This window comes from Melopsittacus undulatus, chromosome 4 (assembly GCF_012275295.1).
Source record: "Melopsittacus undulatus isolate bMelUnd1 chromosome 4, bMelUnd1.mat.Z, whole genome shotgun sequence".
NCBI classification, from domain to species: Eukaryota; Metazoa; Chordata; class Aves; order Psittaciformes; family Psittaculidae; genus Melopsittacus; species Melopsittacus undulatus.
Window position 1 is genome coordinate 24,331,220 of NC_047530.1, and position 17,096 is coordinate 24,348,315.

The window sequence follows — 17,096 nt, forward strand, 5'->3', positions numbered from 1 at the left end:
AGGTGAGTGTTAAAAATGTTTCAATTGAAAATAGCAAGGCATACCACAAGTTGAACTAGATTTCCCAACCTGGAGAAGGGTAATGTTCAATAGAAAACTGTCATCCAAAAGCATGTCAGCAACATGTCACGAGGAAAATCAGTGTGAGTAAAACAAGGAACTAGGATGAGTTTCAGTAATGTATCTCTTGCTTTATTCAATAGCACTAAAGGGAGAGAAATTCACACACACAAACCCCAAAATAAATACGCCCTGTGTACAGGATCCACTTGCATACTAGAGAACATTTCTGTTATTAAACTTCCATAACTAAGTGCAGAATTTTTCTGGGGGGCTGAATGGCCATCTACTTATATTGCTTTCTGAATGAATGTCTTTAGTATCTTAATTTATCCAGAATTACCTGTGTTGCTGCTAGGCCCCTCTCTTAGCCAAACAAGGAGGTCACTTATGTGATTTCATGGTCAAGTTTTGACCTCTCTACAAACATTTAGAGGTGGCCTCTCTCTTTATTTCTGGTGGGAGCAAAAGCAGGGCACTGCTGAGCAAGTTTGAATACATTAACTGTAAAGCATAGGTTCAACTTTGGAAAGTGACTGGAAAGAGATTAGGGATTTCATATACCTCACAGTAGTCCCGTATCTGACATGATCAGCATAACTCCTTTTTTAGGATAAAATTTAAAAACAAACAAAAAAAAAACCAAATACCAATCTTGGAACCAAAACTGGACTCCGAAGTTCATGCTGGTTTTCCACCTTGAGACCCTACCTTGGACAACAACTAGGCCCCCATCTTACCTTTTACCAGAACACGAGAAATAAACCCATGCAGAGATTCTCACACACACACACCTCCCAGTTGTTTCACCAAAAGCAAGATGTTTCATGGACCAACAGGGTGTTCTGAACAGAAATACTGTAGCTGTTTTAGCTTTGGAAAAAGTGAAGGGAAAACTCCCTTGTTTTTGTGAGAAAGTCCAACTGGTGACAACAGAGAAAAGAAAGGTTTTTTGAACAAGAAGTTACTGTTTTAGCAGTCACTCTTTAAAGTTAAGCTGCACTTTGAGTGAAATTCTCTTATTTCAAGAAAGTCAGCTCAAGCCTGTGTTTTACTTTAGATGTATTTCATGGCCTTAACAGGGCTTGAGACCGACTGGAAACAGAGAAACAGAGGCTTTTGCAGACTTCCTCTTTAGTGGTGATCTGAAGTCTTAGAGAAGAGCGCGTTGTCTGTTGGGTTAGAACCCAGACATGTAATGTTCAATATGGTCAGAATATTTTTCATTAGACCCTAATTCGGTCAAGAATATAAACATGCATTTAATACATGCCCATGTATGCACCTGCAGGCACATGGTTATCACCTAACAACACAAACAACAAAGAAAGCCATCATAAAATGATAATAAGTTATTGATTCACAGGAGCTTATTCTTACAGCAGTTTTGCAGGGTAGCAAAACTGACCTACTGTTTGCTTTCATTACAAAGAAGCCTGATTTACAATATTAAAATGTTTCATACAATGTTCAGACTATCTGGGTGTATTTTTTCTGCAAACGAGGTGAAGTTACCATTTGTCTATGTGATTATTTTCAAATTTGAATAAATTTCCCAATTCTTTTTTTTTTACAGTGTTTCCCACAGATTAATTTAACTGTTCTATTCCTCCTTTATCCCTTTAACACTTTCTTCCAAATATTTCTAGGTCCATTTCTCTACTCACCACCCACATTTGCTGACACTTCTTTTGGCACAGTGGATTTCCAGTTTGGGTTATATGCATATATATGTGCATGTGTATGTGCTTGTGTATGTGTGCACGTATTTGTGCTTATTTTGACTACCTTTTTAGTGGGAGGTCGTCAGGTTTTTTCCAGGATAAATTAATGTACTAAAGAACTAGGGTTTGTGGCCTGCTTTCTCCTAAACACACAGAAGAGGAAAATTTGATGGTCAAAGAGAAATCAGAAGCAGAGAAGCAGACTGTGATATGCTCTTGCAAAAATCCTCTACCTATCTATGGCATGGAAGTGTTGCCATCAAAGAGCAAATATACTAATGGTAACCAACCTTCCCATAATCTATATCAAGAGAAAAAGTGCCAACAGAAGCTGAGGAGGAAACCCAGTGCTGTACCGCCACCTTCACAAGCCAGATGTCCAAGTGGCAATTAGCAGTTACTGCTGGTTTTATTAATGAACTCAAAGCTCTAGAAAGGGAAACTCCAGGATCTCCCTTGAGTTCTCCCCATAGGTCTACACAGCAGAACAAATCAGAGTATGGAGATGCCTGAGCTAGAAAAGTCCTGAACCAATATTTTTTCCCCCTTTTCTTTCAGGAATTTATACAGATGGTTTTGAACCCATGCAAAATTTTAGGAGGTTGCAGGTGCTAAAAGTTTCCATCAGATTAACACTACCTCTAATTGAGCCACAAGCTGCCTGGGTGCAAAGCAAGGTTAACCTTTTCTATTTTGCTTTATTAGAGAAAAACTGCAGAACATGACAGAGGAGATCAGACAGACCTGGGGCACTTCAGGTCTCAGCCAGCAGGTCTTTATTATACTTTTAAAATCCTTTTTCTCCACACCATGGCACACAGCCTTACCAGCAAAACATAACTATGTTTGTGCTGAGTAGCAGTTTGCAGGCAAAGCCAGTCTAAGCCTTTTTGCTTCCACTAATTTACCAAAATCATTTCTGATTTTGCCTGTGCCATGAAAAGCTGGGTACAAGGTACCCTGAAATTTCTCTCTATTGTATTGACAGCTAAATAGCCATGAAAATCCCAAGTACACGTAGATCTGCACAAATAAATGTCTATACAGAGGCTTAGTGGCAAATGCTGTGTTTAACTGGAGCACAGACAATGCAGAGATCCGTAAACTTCAATCAATCCTTTAAGTCACACAGACATTTACACAATGGCACTGTGAGAACTGGTGAGTAATGACCAAACCATAAGTTAGTTCAAGTCTCACAGATTTTCAGCCCATTTGGGTCACCACCTTAGCAAACACTGTACTGCAAATCCACCTTAGAGTGTGAAAATCTCCACTCTGTATCTCTGTAAAATATACATGGCACTGAAGCTTCTCCCAGGCTCTCAATGCACGTTAGAAATGGATGACCTGAGGCTGAGCTGACCCTTGGTACCCCAGGGAGATTCATCTATGGGGGTGTCATCATTTATGCTCACAGAGCAGAGGTCCTCCGCACAAAGATCCCCTCCCAGGTCTGTGAGGCAGATGTTACCATATTATTGGGAGCCTCAAGCCAGACCACTGCATGCCTTGCAAGGGGCACTGTGAGCCACTGGCCTGTCCCTGAACTGAGAATTTTTATCATTTAACTGGAAAGAAAATCTCCATGACAACAGATACAGGGAGAGACCTGAATCATCACATTGCTTCATTGCCACAAAGGGGCGAGTTGGACCCCTCAGTTTTCAATTGCATAGTTCAAATGCAAATCTTTATTCCAGTTTTAAGAACCACTCCTAACCACACAATAAACCAAAGGGACTTCTTTAATCCCAGTCTCTTCCTGATCATCGTGGAAACTACACACAGATTCAGGCTTCTCAGAGCAGTGGCTTTCTGCTGAAAAAACACATGTTAAATCTGTGATAACTCTTACAGTGAACTAACCCTAACACTTGCATGCTACCTAAAATCAACACACTATTGAAAATACTTTGACCTGTTGACCTAAGATCCCCAGTATAAACACATAGATGTATTCAGACAAAGTTTTCACAGCTGAGCTTATAGCATTTACTTTACATGCTGCTGAGGTGGTATGTACAAACATGACCAAGGTGCTACCCTCCATAGCTTCAGTGAAGAGAAAAGGAAACCTTTCTCACACCGACCAAAATAATGATGCTTTTCCCACAGGCAGTGCAGCTTGTTCATTACACTACCAAGGTTACCATCTAAGCAACCTAAAGATGTACAAATTGAAACTTTGGTGCATCTTTCTATAATAAGCAGGGAAGCCTCATTTTGTGAGTCCATTCAATCCCTTGGTGCTAATAAATCTTTCCAGGCTAAGTTATCTGAATGTATGTCCTGGAGAAAGAGGATATGTTTAGCTCTTGAGACCAGGTGATTCCTTGAACTTCTGTAAAAAGAAGGAATATTCTATTTATATGGTGCTTTTGCTACAGCCATTAGGTTTCTGCTGCAATTTTCCTTATTAAGATTGCCACATTAATCTTTTTCTGTACTAAACAACACATAAGAAAGCATACAGCTCAAGCTTCCTCTCTAGTATAATATTTCTGAGCCTGATGTAAAGCTACAATCTCTTTGTGCACGTTCCCATGCTGTGATACATGTCTGCGCACAAGTGAAGAACAGCAAACATATTTTCACTTCCTGGTGGAATTTGCTGCTAATTATAGTAAGCAAAGATGAAAAAAGAAGCTTGCTTAGGAAGTAGGTGGTAATTACATTTCAAAGGCAACCACTGACTGGTAACAGGAGTGATAAAAAAGAATATTTCAAGTACTGCAAGCCAAGGTTTTTTACTGATGTAAAAATTACAGGTAAAGAACATGAAAAACAATGCATTCAATTACATTATATCATCTTTGTTTTAGGATACAAAACAATTACCTAGCCTTACAAAGAATTAATCAGGATCTGGAGGATAAACTTTACAGAATGGTAAGTTGTCATAAGTGAACTTTTCTTTTTGATTAAATGTGATTTTATGCTTCTTAAATCATAGGACAAATGTATATGTGGCCGTGACAAAAAATAAACACCCTAATGCTCCAAACGTAGTATGCTTAAAAAAGATATCTGACTTTACCAGTATCAACTTTTAGAGCTAAAGCTGTGTATGATGGCATAAGTCTATAAATTTAAACAGAAATTTCACCGGCTGATGATCTGGATGAGAAAATTGTACCTTCAAAATAATTCTGGTTAATTTAGTTAATAACTTCATGGGTTTTAAATATTTATGTTTTCATTAATGACAAATTTAAATAAGGTAATGCAAGGTTTTTTTTGTGCTTCTTAGATGCTTTAACTCAGCTTTTATTAAGGGATTTAATAGAGCTTGAATGGTCTGACTTTTATATGCTGTCACATCTCTCAATCTCAGTGTATTAATTTCCAATCTGCATGTGTCTGTAACCGCGATGTCACTGTCACAGGCCAATTTATAACTCAGTGAAGAAATCACTGAGCCATTTATGGGCTTCACATCTAGGACTAGTATTGAAAGGCACAGCTCCACTCATTCAAAATAATTTGGAGATGTTAAAAAGAAATAGTGCCCTGGCTCACTGTTAATGCTGCTGGGACATCAGATTTGCTGTTAGGAGAAAATCTATAGAGAAATGTGAATGTAAAGTTTAAAGAGGAAATTTTAAAACTTCCAAAGATCCTCAAGTTATAATTGTAGACTGACCCACTTCCTCCTTTCCTGGCTCAGGATGATCAGTGGTCCTCTGTTCCACCCAGCTCCAGACCTGATGTGGCCCTGGAAAGCATAATGCACACATGTAAGCACATGGCTTATAGGTCCAGAGTCCTGATGTACAGCTACAAGGATGCTAGGATAAGCCTGCATTTTACACAAGTATCATATGTAACATTTGCATAGGTGAGCAGTTTGGAATGAGTGGGACAGATTATTGTGCTTTCACAGTAAATAGGGATTGTGGCAACATACTGGCCTTTACTAAGAAATATGAAACAAATCTTTGAAAATATCATCATTCTTATCTCAGCAGTCTGTTGAAAGAGCTGACAATGAATAGAGCACTGATTCCTTTGTAACTGGCTAACAACAGGGCAAAGTTACAGCTGGGTTATAGTGATGTTTGTTCATAAATTTATATAAACACTGTGCAAGTATAAATAACTTTTTTCTCATGGTTTTTTCTTCCCTCTTCTTTTGTTAATTCTTTTTCCTTTGGAATTTTTTCTTGATCTGCTGCCTGAAATTTATTAGATATGCATTACAAAAGATAAAGTAGAGGCACTCTGACTGGTAAATAAAATAAAAATATTACAAACATAGAAAGAAGGACTCTAGAAAATCCATGCTTTTTATCAGGTATTTCAGATCAAAGCAAAGAATTTTTAACCTGCTGTTTAAGCATCCATTTAAAACCCTGAGAAATTGTTTCAGCGCACAGTACAGAAAGAAAGAAGGCTGGTTGCATGGAACACTCTACTTTTCTATATCCCACTAATATGACAGTCATTGAAGGCAGCTTTAAAGGCTTGAAGATCAACCAGAGTCTGTACAGCTCTTAACTCCAGACTGCAACTCCAGACTGCTTTGCTGTCTGAAAAAATGAAACTGAAGACACAAAACCAAACAAATGTCAAATTGAAATCCCATTGAAAGCAAAAAGATGAGGAACATACTACCATATTTGATTTAGATAAGACAAACCATTTGATTTTCAAAGCACATGAAAACCCCTCAATACTTCAGAGAAAGTTGGATTAAATAACAACTGGTGTGGTTAATCAACAGCTTATAGTGGACAGAGCTATTAGATATCTTTCTCTCCTTTTCCTGCATAGGAAGAACAGCCACGCATATTTGTTAAGTTACTCTGTAATTCCAGAGTCAAAAGCCTTTGATTTCTCTACCTTTATACATATCCAAATATACAAACTATGAGTTTACTTTCTCCCTCTGTCTCCCACCCCATCTCTTTATATACACACATACATTATGTATATAAACACACACATATATGCACTCAGTTTCATACACAAGTTTTGACCGTTTTATGTGTCCAAATGCAACAAGTAGGAACAAGAAGATCCCTGGGGCAGTGGGTCTTTCACTCCCCCTGTCTGCAGGTGACCTGGGATGCTCCCAGGAGACCATATTCTCTCTGCCCTTACAACTCCCCCTCTCCCAGTGTCTGGCCGCAGCTCATCACAATTAATCTAGGACTCTACCTTTGCCACCCTCTTCTAATTTTTTTTGGATCCTGAGTGTTAAAACCTTTCATTCCTGCTCTTGGTATAAGGGATGTAAAAAATAATTATTAATTCATTAGCAGTCACAGAAAAGAAGCTGAAGTAGCTGTTATTTTTCTTCTATGCTCTGCTTCCTTTTGAGTGCTAATCTATAAAATATTAAAGAAACATTTGAGAGCACACTTCTGATCAAGGCAAATTGTATCCAATTGAAACTTCTGTCATATCGGAACTGGAAATAAAAATATAAAATATAATAAAAATATAAAATATAAACCAGTCTTTGCTGGGACAGTTTGCTGTATTAAACTGGGCAAGACCAAACATAAAGCACAGGAGAGGCAGATGCAGCACAAAACTAAAATTCCGCTGTCACTTCTGATTAAACTCTTGCTTTTACTGCAGTCTGGGACTTTAACTGGAGAAGATTTGTTTCACCTTGTAAGCACTGGTTAAGTAGAGGAATATACAGGCTGTCTTCTTAAATAATTGAGCTAACTCTGTTCCATTAAGATGTGGGAAAAGACTAAACAGATTCCTCAAATTTTGCACTGATTACATCACAGGAGTGTTCAATTAAAGAACCTTTTATAAAATCTAGTTCCAGTCATCACAAATAGTCTGCATTTTCTCTTACACTTGTCTGATTTTCCCAAGGATGCTCTACCATGGTCTCGTTGCTCACAAACAGCAATTACAAGTAGACCATGCAAGTCATCCCAACCACATGTTGATAAATCCTGTATATGTTCTCAGTCCAATAGTATTCCCCATATGATCATCACTAGAATTAAGCAATGTATTTTAAAAAGCTTTTGAAGTTCTAAGGCTTTTGGTTACAGTTAGTTCTGTAATTTTACTCTTAAAGTCAGATTTTTAGTGGTATCTACTTTTGGGAAAAACTGATACCTAATAATAGCTGCTTAATAAACCTAATTGCTAATGAAAATGTCACCCATTTCTCCTCTTCCATCTGTATTTTGAATGTCGTTGGAAACTTTATCATGGAAATCCAGCTGCAGAAAGCTCATGAGAGCTTATACTCCAGAAACACCGTAAATTGTGTCTTTTGTAATTAGAAAGCAACGCCTTGACAGACAGATAGCTTGATAGTATAAGCTCACTTCTCATGCAAAGTCCTTCAAGAGGCCAGAATGTAAACCTCTGTTCAATCTAAAATACATGCCATCTGCAACTAATACAAAAATACACAGGCAGCACTAGTGGTGAATATGGAAGGTGACAGCTGTATGATTAGGAACAAAGCCCTCTGATGACCCGGGGAATCAGCAGATAAATCAATGTACCCAGTTCATAAACCCTTAGTCCCCTTGGATGGCCAACTCATCTCCCTCAAGCCTGCTGCCAAACTCCGGTTCTCCAAAGTCCTGTTGGATTTGGTTGCTGTTTTTAAGGCAGGAAATTGCTTTTTTTCTCCCTCAGCTCCAGAGCAGGACCTTTTGGTAATACAGACAATACTGAATGCTGTCAGACATCAACGACATGACTGGACTCCTATGCTTTGTTGTGTAGGAGATGCTGACCACTGCCCTCATCAGCCCTGCAAGGCTCCTCACATTGGCCATAGCTACTGGCACTTTGGCTCCCTCCTCTGCAAAGCACGCATCGGGCATTATACATTTTATCATCTGCAAAGACAAAAACTGTTATATCACATTAGTGCCTGATTTTTCATTTACATTAAGCAAGCTAGAGGGTGTGACTCAGCCATAAATTTGGAAGTAGTTATTGCATAAACCAGCAGTAAAGAGGGATTTGTGTCAGTTCTGAAATGCTTAACTATCTGAGCACTACACTGATTTTTATGCTGTTTCTTACTCTGACTATGAGCTCAAGGAGGAGTACAAGGTACAGCAAATACTTTATGCTCTCTGCTGACTGATGAGTCATTTATCCAATTCATCAATATCTTTGGCTTTCTGGTCTGCTGACCATAAAATATTCCTAAGCATCTCTATATGAGAAAATCCGAAGAATAATTATAATGAGTTGGACAATTTTAAGTGGTGCTCTAAGACTTTGCATAAGGGAACTGTTGTTTTAAAGGAAGCAGCTTGCTGGAAGTCCAGGCCAGGAAGGTAAAGAATATGAACAGTGGTGAGGAATCTGATGAACAATTTCAGTCAAGAATCAAAAGCATCTAACTAGCAGGGTGAACCCATTGTTTTGGCTTCGGAATTTAAACCAGTCGCTAGATTGTACCTGAGTCTCCCAAGACAGCTACCAGTCACCCTTCAGTGTGGTTTAAATCATATACGAAAGATGAAGGCAACAAAGAAAAAGCCTGTTTCTGACACAAACCTAACAAAAGCAGAAGCCCAGCATGTTTATGTTTCTGTCCCATCCCTGGAAGTGTTCAAGGCCAGGTTGGATGAGGCTTTTGGCAGCCTTGTCTAGTGGTAGGTGTCCCTGCCCATAGCAGGGGGTTGGAACCAGATGATCTTTAAAGTCCCTTCCAACCCAAACCATTCTGCAATTCTATGACAAATTTGACAGTGACTTCTAAAGGAGTGATTTAAAGCACATCTTTTTAATTTTCTTTTCTTTATGAAGAATAACTTGCTTCTCCCCCTACTGTATGTCCCATGAAAATCAGAGATGACCTAAATATACTTAAAAGGATTTGCATCCAAAAGACAAGAAAAGTTTAGAGTCAGCTCAACCTGACAGGCTCATTTGCTCACATTCAGTGAAGACAGCTGTGAATTTCAAGAGAAATTTATACTGGTTGGTTAGTTAAGGCAGAAGCCAGAGAAGGTCCATGCTTTGTGGACGAAAACAACTGCAAAAAACATTTCTAAGGAAGGAAATGACTATAAATGCCACAGAAAGAAGTCATCTATAAAAATAGTAGTTGAAAAAAAAGCATTTTAAGAGCACTTTAGGTTTTACCTTTTTTTGCTTACAGTCATTTTGTACTAAAGACCATCTTTCACTTGCTGTTCTCACACTCATTTTCCAAGTAAAAAATTATTGCCAAATGGACAGTAGAATCAGCCTTTTAAACCTACACACATTAAGACCTGTAGCAACTACATAAACTCAGACTGAGTAGGTCCATTAGTTTTGCAGTCAAACAAATGAGGCCTTCTGGGTAAATTTGGAATACGTCCCCTCACACAAGCTTTCAGTCATCCTCAGTTCTTTTTCTCGCTCTGAATAGAGACTCATTTCCCATTGTTATCCCATTGTTATGTGGCTAGCAAAGCGATCCTTCTTCCTCAGAGACTCATAAGGCAGTCCATCCTCTTCCTAATTGTTGTAGATGAACAAGACATCATAAGAGACTGTTCTGAAAACTAGTTTTCATTTTTTCCAAAGCCATAGGATTATTCTTCTGTTCTGTCTCTCCCTCTCAATAGGACTTCTTCCACAGGCATGACCACAGCCTAAGAAAGCTAGAAAGTGGTGGTGGGCACTTCTCGCTTCCAACATCATCTCTATTACATGATGACAGAACTCTTCCCATCTCAACATATGTCTTATCTCTTGTCCGCCAGTATACATATCTGATACCTGAGGTTTTTGACCATTTTCTTCATCCTGATCTCCATGGTTTGGCCTTTGTCTCCCTGGACATCCCCTGGGGCTATGATTTTGACAGGCTGGGAATAGAAACAGCTGTTGTTTTCAAAGTAGCTGAAAATAATAGAAATATTCCTGGGATGTGGGTACCTTTGACCTGTGCCTTCCTTGTGTCTTCAGCCTTTGTGAGTGTCTGCCAACTCACCACAAAGAAAGGGAAATGAAGAAGAAGTAAGAATAAACCTGAAAAGCCCTTCTGTAGAAAGCTCTTCTCATTTCAAAGTCCTTAATGAAAGCTGGTATCAGCTATGAATGTGGAAAATAAGGCACACAAGAGGAAAGTGTCTTAACTAAGGTCATTGAGAAGCAAGAAGCAAATTTTGAAATAACTTCAAGGCCTTCTTTATCCAAATCCACTGCCTACAAAGAAGATCAATGTATTTCCTAGATTCTCTTAGATTTAATTTACAATGCCAGTTACTTATCTCCTGTCTACAAAATAAACAGAAAATGGCAGACAGGATTTATCATAGAATGATTTAAAAAAAAAAAAGGAAGGAAAAAGAAAACCATATACAAATGGAGTACTGGTACATTTAGTCCAGGTTGCTATAGGGAGGTTGTGTCACCTGTTTCTATAATATATTTTATTTTTAAATAAAGAAAATTTCTTTTTGGAAATCATATAGCAGCTACACAACTCAAAACCATGTCATTTTATCTGTACAGAAGTGAATATGGAATTAATTGCAATAAGAAGACAATTATTTTTGTGGAAAGAAAATGAAAAGAGGGATGGAGAAAGAGTAATTTGGATAATGCCTTGTTTTAATTGCATCCCTTATGCTCAGAGAACAGTGTCAGACGTGTATAGGATCTTCAATATAAGATAGAATTAAACTTGGCTAGGGGCATTAAAGATAACAGGAAGGGATTCTATAGGTACATTGCAAATAAAAGACAGACTAGGGAGAACTTAGGCTCCCTCTGGAAGCTATTGGGAGAACTGACTACCCTGGATTTGGAGAAGGCTGAGATTCTTAATGACTTCTTTTCCTCGATCTTCACTGGCAAAGGCTCTGACCACACCACCCAAGTCTTGGAAGGCAGATGCAGGGATTGAGAGAATGAAGACCTTGGGCCCACTGTAGGAGAGGACCTGGTTTGAGATTATCTTAAGAACCTGAATGTACACAAGTCCATGGGACCTGATGAAATCCATCTGCAGGTCCTGAAGGAGCTGGCGAATGAAGTTGTTAAGCCACTGTCCATCGTATTTGAAAAATCATGGCAGTCAGGTGAAGTTCCCAATGACTGGAAAAAGGGAAATATAACCCCCATTTTCAAGAAGGGGAAAATGGATGACCCGGTGAATTACAGAACAGTCAGTCTCGCTTCTGTGCCTGGCAAAATCTGGGAGCAGATTCTCCTGGAACACATGCTAAGGCACATGAAAAACAACAAGGTGCTTGGTGACAGCCAGCATGGCTTCACTAGGGGGAAATCCTGCCTGACCAATTTGGTGGCCTTCTATGATGGAGCTACAGAACTGATGGACAGGGGTCGAGCAGTTGATGTCATCTACCTGGACTTGTGCAAAGCCTTCTACACTGTCCCTCATGATATCCTTGTCTCTAAATTGGAGAGACATCAATTTGATAGGTGGACCACTTGGTGGATAAAGAACTGGCTGGATGGCCACACGCAAAGAGTTTTGGTCAATGGCTCAATGTCCAACTGCAGAACAGTGGTGTCCCTCAAGGATCGGTGTTGGGACCTGTCTCATTCAACGTCTTCGTTGGTGACATGAACAGTGGGATTGAGTGCGCCCTCAGCAAGTTTGCCAATGACATCAAGCTGTGTAGTTCGGTTGATACGCTGGAGGGAAGGAATGCCATCCAGAGGGACCTTGACACACTTGTGAGGTGGGCTGATGCCAACTTTATGAAGTTTAACCATGCCAAGTGATACACTTGGGTTGGAGCAATCCCAGGCACAGCTACAGGTTGGGCAGAGAAGAGATTCAGAACAGCCCTGCAGAGAAGGACTTGAGGGTGTTGGTTGATGAGAAAATGAACATGAGCCAGCTTCAGTGTGTGCTTACAGCCCAGAAAGCCAACCATATTCTGGGATGCATCAAAAGGAGCGTGACCAACAGGTCAAAGGAGGTGATCCCGTCCCTCTATTCTGCTCTTGTGAGACCTCACTTGGAGTATTGTGTGCAGTTCTGGTGTCCTCAACATAAAAAGGACATGGAACTGTTGGAACAGGTCCAGAGGAGGGCCACGAGGATGATCAGGGGACTGAAGCACCTCCCGTATGAAGGTAGGCTGAGAAAGTTGGGTCTGTTCAGCCTGCAGAAGAGAAGGCTCCATGGAGACCTCATAGCAGCCTTCCAATATCTGAAGGGGGCCTACAAGGATGCTGGGGAGGAACTCTTAATTAGGAACTGTAGTGATAGGACAAGGGGTAACAGGTTTAAACTTGAACAGGGAAAGTTTAGATTGGATATAAGGAAGAAATTCTTTCCTGTTAGGGTAGTGAGGCACTGGAATGGGTTGCCCAGGGAAGTTGTGAATGCTCCATCCCTGGCAGTGGTCAAGGCCAGGTTGGATAGAGTCTTAAGTGACATGGTTTAGTGGGAGATGTCCCTGCCCATGGCAGGGCTTGTAACTAAATGTCCTTTCCAACGCTAAGTGTTCTATGATTCTATCTTTGGTCAATTTTGTTACAAGTGGCCTGTAGCTCCAGCAGAGTCCTTTTTGTTCACGAAGATATAATACGTAAGCTTCTACTTCTTTTTTTCTCTTTTTCCCTCTATAAACAAACATTTCTTCTTTTAACCTATTGTCACTAACACAGCCTCAGAAGATACTATTACATTGACTTCACCATCAATCAACACCATCTCTATTCCCTCCAGCTATAATTTCTTTATCATTTTATTATCCAGTAGGGGTCTACCCTGGTAAAGCATGCCACTGATGTGAAATATGAGAGATGATGGGGACATAGAAAGACTATAAGCACATTTTGTCAACTTCATCTAAATTGCTAGTAGAAAGAGCACAGGCTGTGAAGTTGACCAGCCAGCTTTGAAAGCTTTTAACAAATTGATAGGTAAGATATTTTTTCGAGGAGAATTTCAATGCTGCAGGAGACCAAGGGAGGTGATGGCAAGGAAAACCATCCCTCTGGCTTCCAATAAGTTAGTCCTGCTGTCAGTGAGGTTAGGCAATGAACTGATTATGTTCATTTATAAACAGCAGATCCTCAGTGCTGAAGGTTTCCTAAACAGCTGGTCTTAAGCCAACAAGATAAAACAGTTATAAACTGAAAAGAATATTTTTGCCACAGAAGATATCTAGTGCCTGGAGTAAAGTCCTGAGCACTTGAAAAAGATGAGCAGCCAGCTAATTCATCCTTAGAGGAGCAATCAGAAGGTGCAGTGGTACCGTGTTCATCCATATTTTATATCAGAGTCTATCTAAGCAGAACTGAAGCCAGGAATGGTTGACACAACGCTTCCCCATGCTAAGACCAGGTTTGCAGTCATTGAATTTAGATAGTCTCCCTGTTTATAACTTAAATTTGCTGCTCAGATTTCCATTCCAAAAGAGCTGGGTGCCTTTACCCCAAGCTCATGTTAGATGGAGGGTACTCGTTGAACTGAAAACCTCAGGAATATTTCCAGATGACACTGTGACAAGACCACCTTTAGCAGGAGGTGCAGATGTAAGCAACTTTTATTATCATATGCTTTTGCGTAGTGTATGCCATGTATTGTTGGCCTTTTTTCAAACAAGGAGCAAACCCCTACAGCTATCAGTGATAAGTCGTGTGAACTGATGTACACTGCTCAGAAAGGCAATACTCCTGTTGACCTCAGTCAATGTGTGCTTGCCCCATGAAGAAACACTAAAGACCAACATGAGTACTTCTTTGTATTGGAAAGAAAAGTAATTATCTTATATAAGTTTTACAAATCACTTGCAAGGAAAGCCTGCCTTTACTTCACAAGCAGCGTCTCAACAGCACTTCACTAACCAGATTTCTTTCTGTGATATGTTATTAATTATATACCCGTGTCAAATTTGTTTTTTCCTTTACTGCTATGGAATTATATTTCAAGGCTGTGCCATTGGGTAGTCAAGGAAACAAACCTTTATGAGACCTTTGCTAGTACAAGGTTGAATTTGATATTAAGAGCAAATCTTTCTTGAAGTGAAATGCCATAGAGCTTAAGATCAAAATCATCAGACAAAACTCTAGAGCCCCACAATATTATCTTTAATAACATTATATTGTTTGGAAATCAAGAAGAGAAACTGGATTCTGTTGCAGGTAATTTTTAATCAGAAACCAATGTTTATTAAAAAGGATAAATTCTATAATTTAACTCTGATGGACAAATTAGATCAGGTCAGTAATTTAGATTTGAGACAACACATCATTTATCAAGGAAAAGATACTGCTTATTTCCATAGCTCTGTTTTGCAGAATAAATCTTTTAAATTGTTATGGAAATCCATATATCCAGTTCCTCTGATCTGTCATAAGAAAAAGAAAATACTAAGCTTGAACATCCCACTGTGAATTATATTCCTGTATTTTGCTTACATCAAAAAGTCCACAGTAATTAGAGAAAGGTGTTTAAAAAGCAAACCTCTCTAAGCCTAAACTTTATCCTCCTCTGTTGTAACTCTTTTAGTAGCAGGGCAAAGTGGATTATAAAAACTTCAGCTGACAGATAAATCTCTTGCCTTACAAATACCTTTCTTGCTTTTCTTTGGTATGTCTTCATGAAATCCATCCCCAGCTCTAACTGACTTTTCTTCCTTGTTCAAGCCAATTTTTTTAATCCTTTATACCTTGGAATACCCTTGGTCCTGAACTTGTGTCTTGAAACCAACTGTGCAGGTGCACGCAAACACACTAGTGTCTCAGTGTCCGTAAAGTATTTTCTCATTCTTCTCTTCTGTGATTTCTTAGGTATGTCTTGACTTTATTTTCTATTTTCCCTCTGATAGCCTTGATCTCCATGAAGGCATTGTTTGAAGTAGCTTGCTGGTCATGTGGTACACAGATTTCACTATCTGCTGTATAAGTTTGCTGGATTTTCTTCTAATTATTTCCTTCTTAGCTTTATTTTTGGTCTTGCCACCTCTTTACAATTCTTCATTATTGCAGAAGATATATGTGGAAAAATAGATCTTTTTATTTTGGAAAATTATGAATATCCCAAACATTCACAATGTGACTATGGATTTTTTCAATGAGCTTAAATTAACTAAACTAATACTTTTGACTATTCTTCCCCAATGTGCCATAGAATAATCTGGCATGAGAAGGATTAGAGAAGACTTGATTTAATTATATGCTCTGTCTGAGCAAATACAATTCAATTAAGGAAGATGTGATTATTAAATCTAAAATTCATTAACATGCATCAATCAGCTGTATGAGCTTTAAATTAATAAATAGGTCTTTTACAGTTATCCAACTACTAGACCGAAAATCAGAATTAAAACCTCTAATAAAATTAGCTCAAGTCTCTCAATGCAGTTTTTAAAGCATAATTTACTGAATAGATCTTAATGCATCATCTTTAGTAAGCTCAATGAAGCTTGTTCCAGTATTAGGTGGTGTTAAAGTATTAAAGGATTCTGTTTTGTCACGAAACATAGTTTTCTATATTGCAGGTTTAATTGAAGGGAGCACAGTATAATATATTGGGATTTTTTTGTATCAAATTAACTTATAGTTCAAGGGTTTTTTTAAAAAAAAAATTCTATACTTTCCTGTTTAAATATTTTAGCAATTTTTCTCTCAAATTTCTCAAATATCGAAGAATGCAGTGCATACATAAGCAAAGGATAAATAAAGTAAAACTTTAATTTATGTACAAGATGCCAGGAAAGCAGATTAAAGTCTATCAGAAATCTATCTTATCAAGACAGATTTAATTCCTTCTAATAGGATACAACCATTCAGTATCCAACTCAAGATGCTAATGAGAGAATGTAGGGAGTGCAAAATACGGCCATGTAACTTGCTGTGTTAAGATTTCACGTATGTAAAGCTATATATCTGACTTTATCAACCTGACATGAGGAGTATCTGAGCAAGCAAAACCCTCTCCTGGAGCTACACCAAGCCTAACCCACAAGAGAAGAAACCCCTATGCTCATACTTCCAGCAGAAAGCTGAAAGCAGAACTTTTTAACCTCAGGCTGTCTTCACTTGATCACTTTTTTTAACCCAGTTACATATTTCTTCCTGGAGTGCACTGGGGAAGGAAATAGTCTGTAGGCAGGAAAGATGCCGACAGCCCTGTGAGACACTTCGCACCAAGGAAAGCAGCTCTCTCCTTTTCCCATCCCATGGTGACTGGAGAATTGCCTCACCATTAGATGCCTCCTCAGTACCTACTCTGCTCCTCCGTGAATTTTCATACTGTTATATTAATGTATCTACATCTCACGGTTCCCAGTTACAGTGACACATCAGCTCAGTAAATGTAACATCATAGGGGAAACTTCACTTGAACAACGTTTATTTTATTCCATGGTGACACATGTA

The 17,096-nt window shown here is 38.8% G+C and overlaps 1 protein-coding gene across 1 annotated transcript in view; it reads left to right on the forward strand.

The window, feature by feature from the left end:
• Positions 1 to 17,096, forward strand: part of BEGAIN (brain enriched guanylate kinase associated) — a 78,680-nt gene that overhangs the window by 15,817 nt on the left and 45,767 nt on the right. The window contains exon 4 of the mRNA XM_034061303.1: positions 4,610 to 4,676. Coding sequence (XP_033917194.1) covers positions 4,610 to 4,676 — 67 coding nt within the window. The remainder of the gene's footprint in view (positions 1 to 4,609; positions 4,677 to 17,096) is intronic.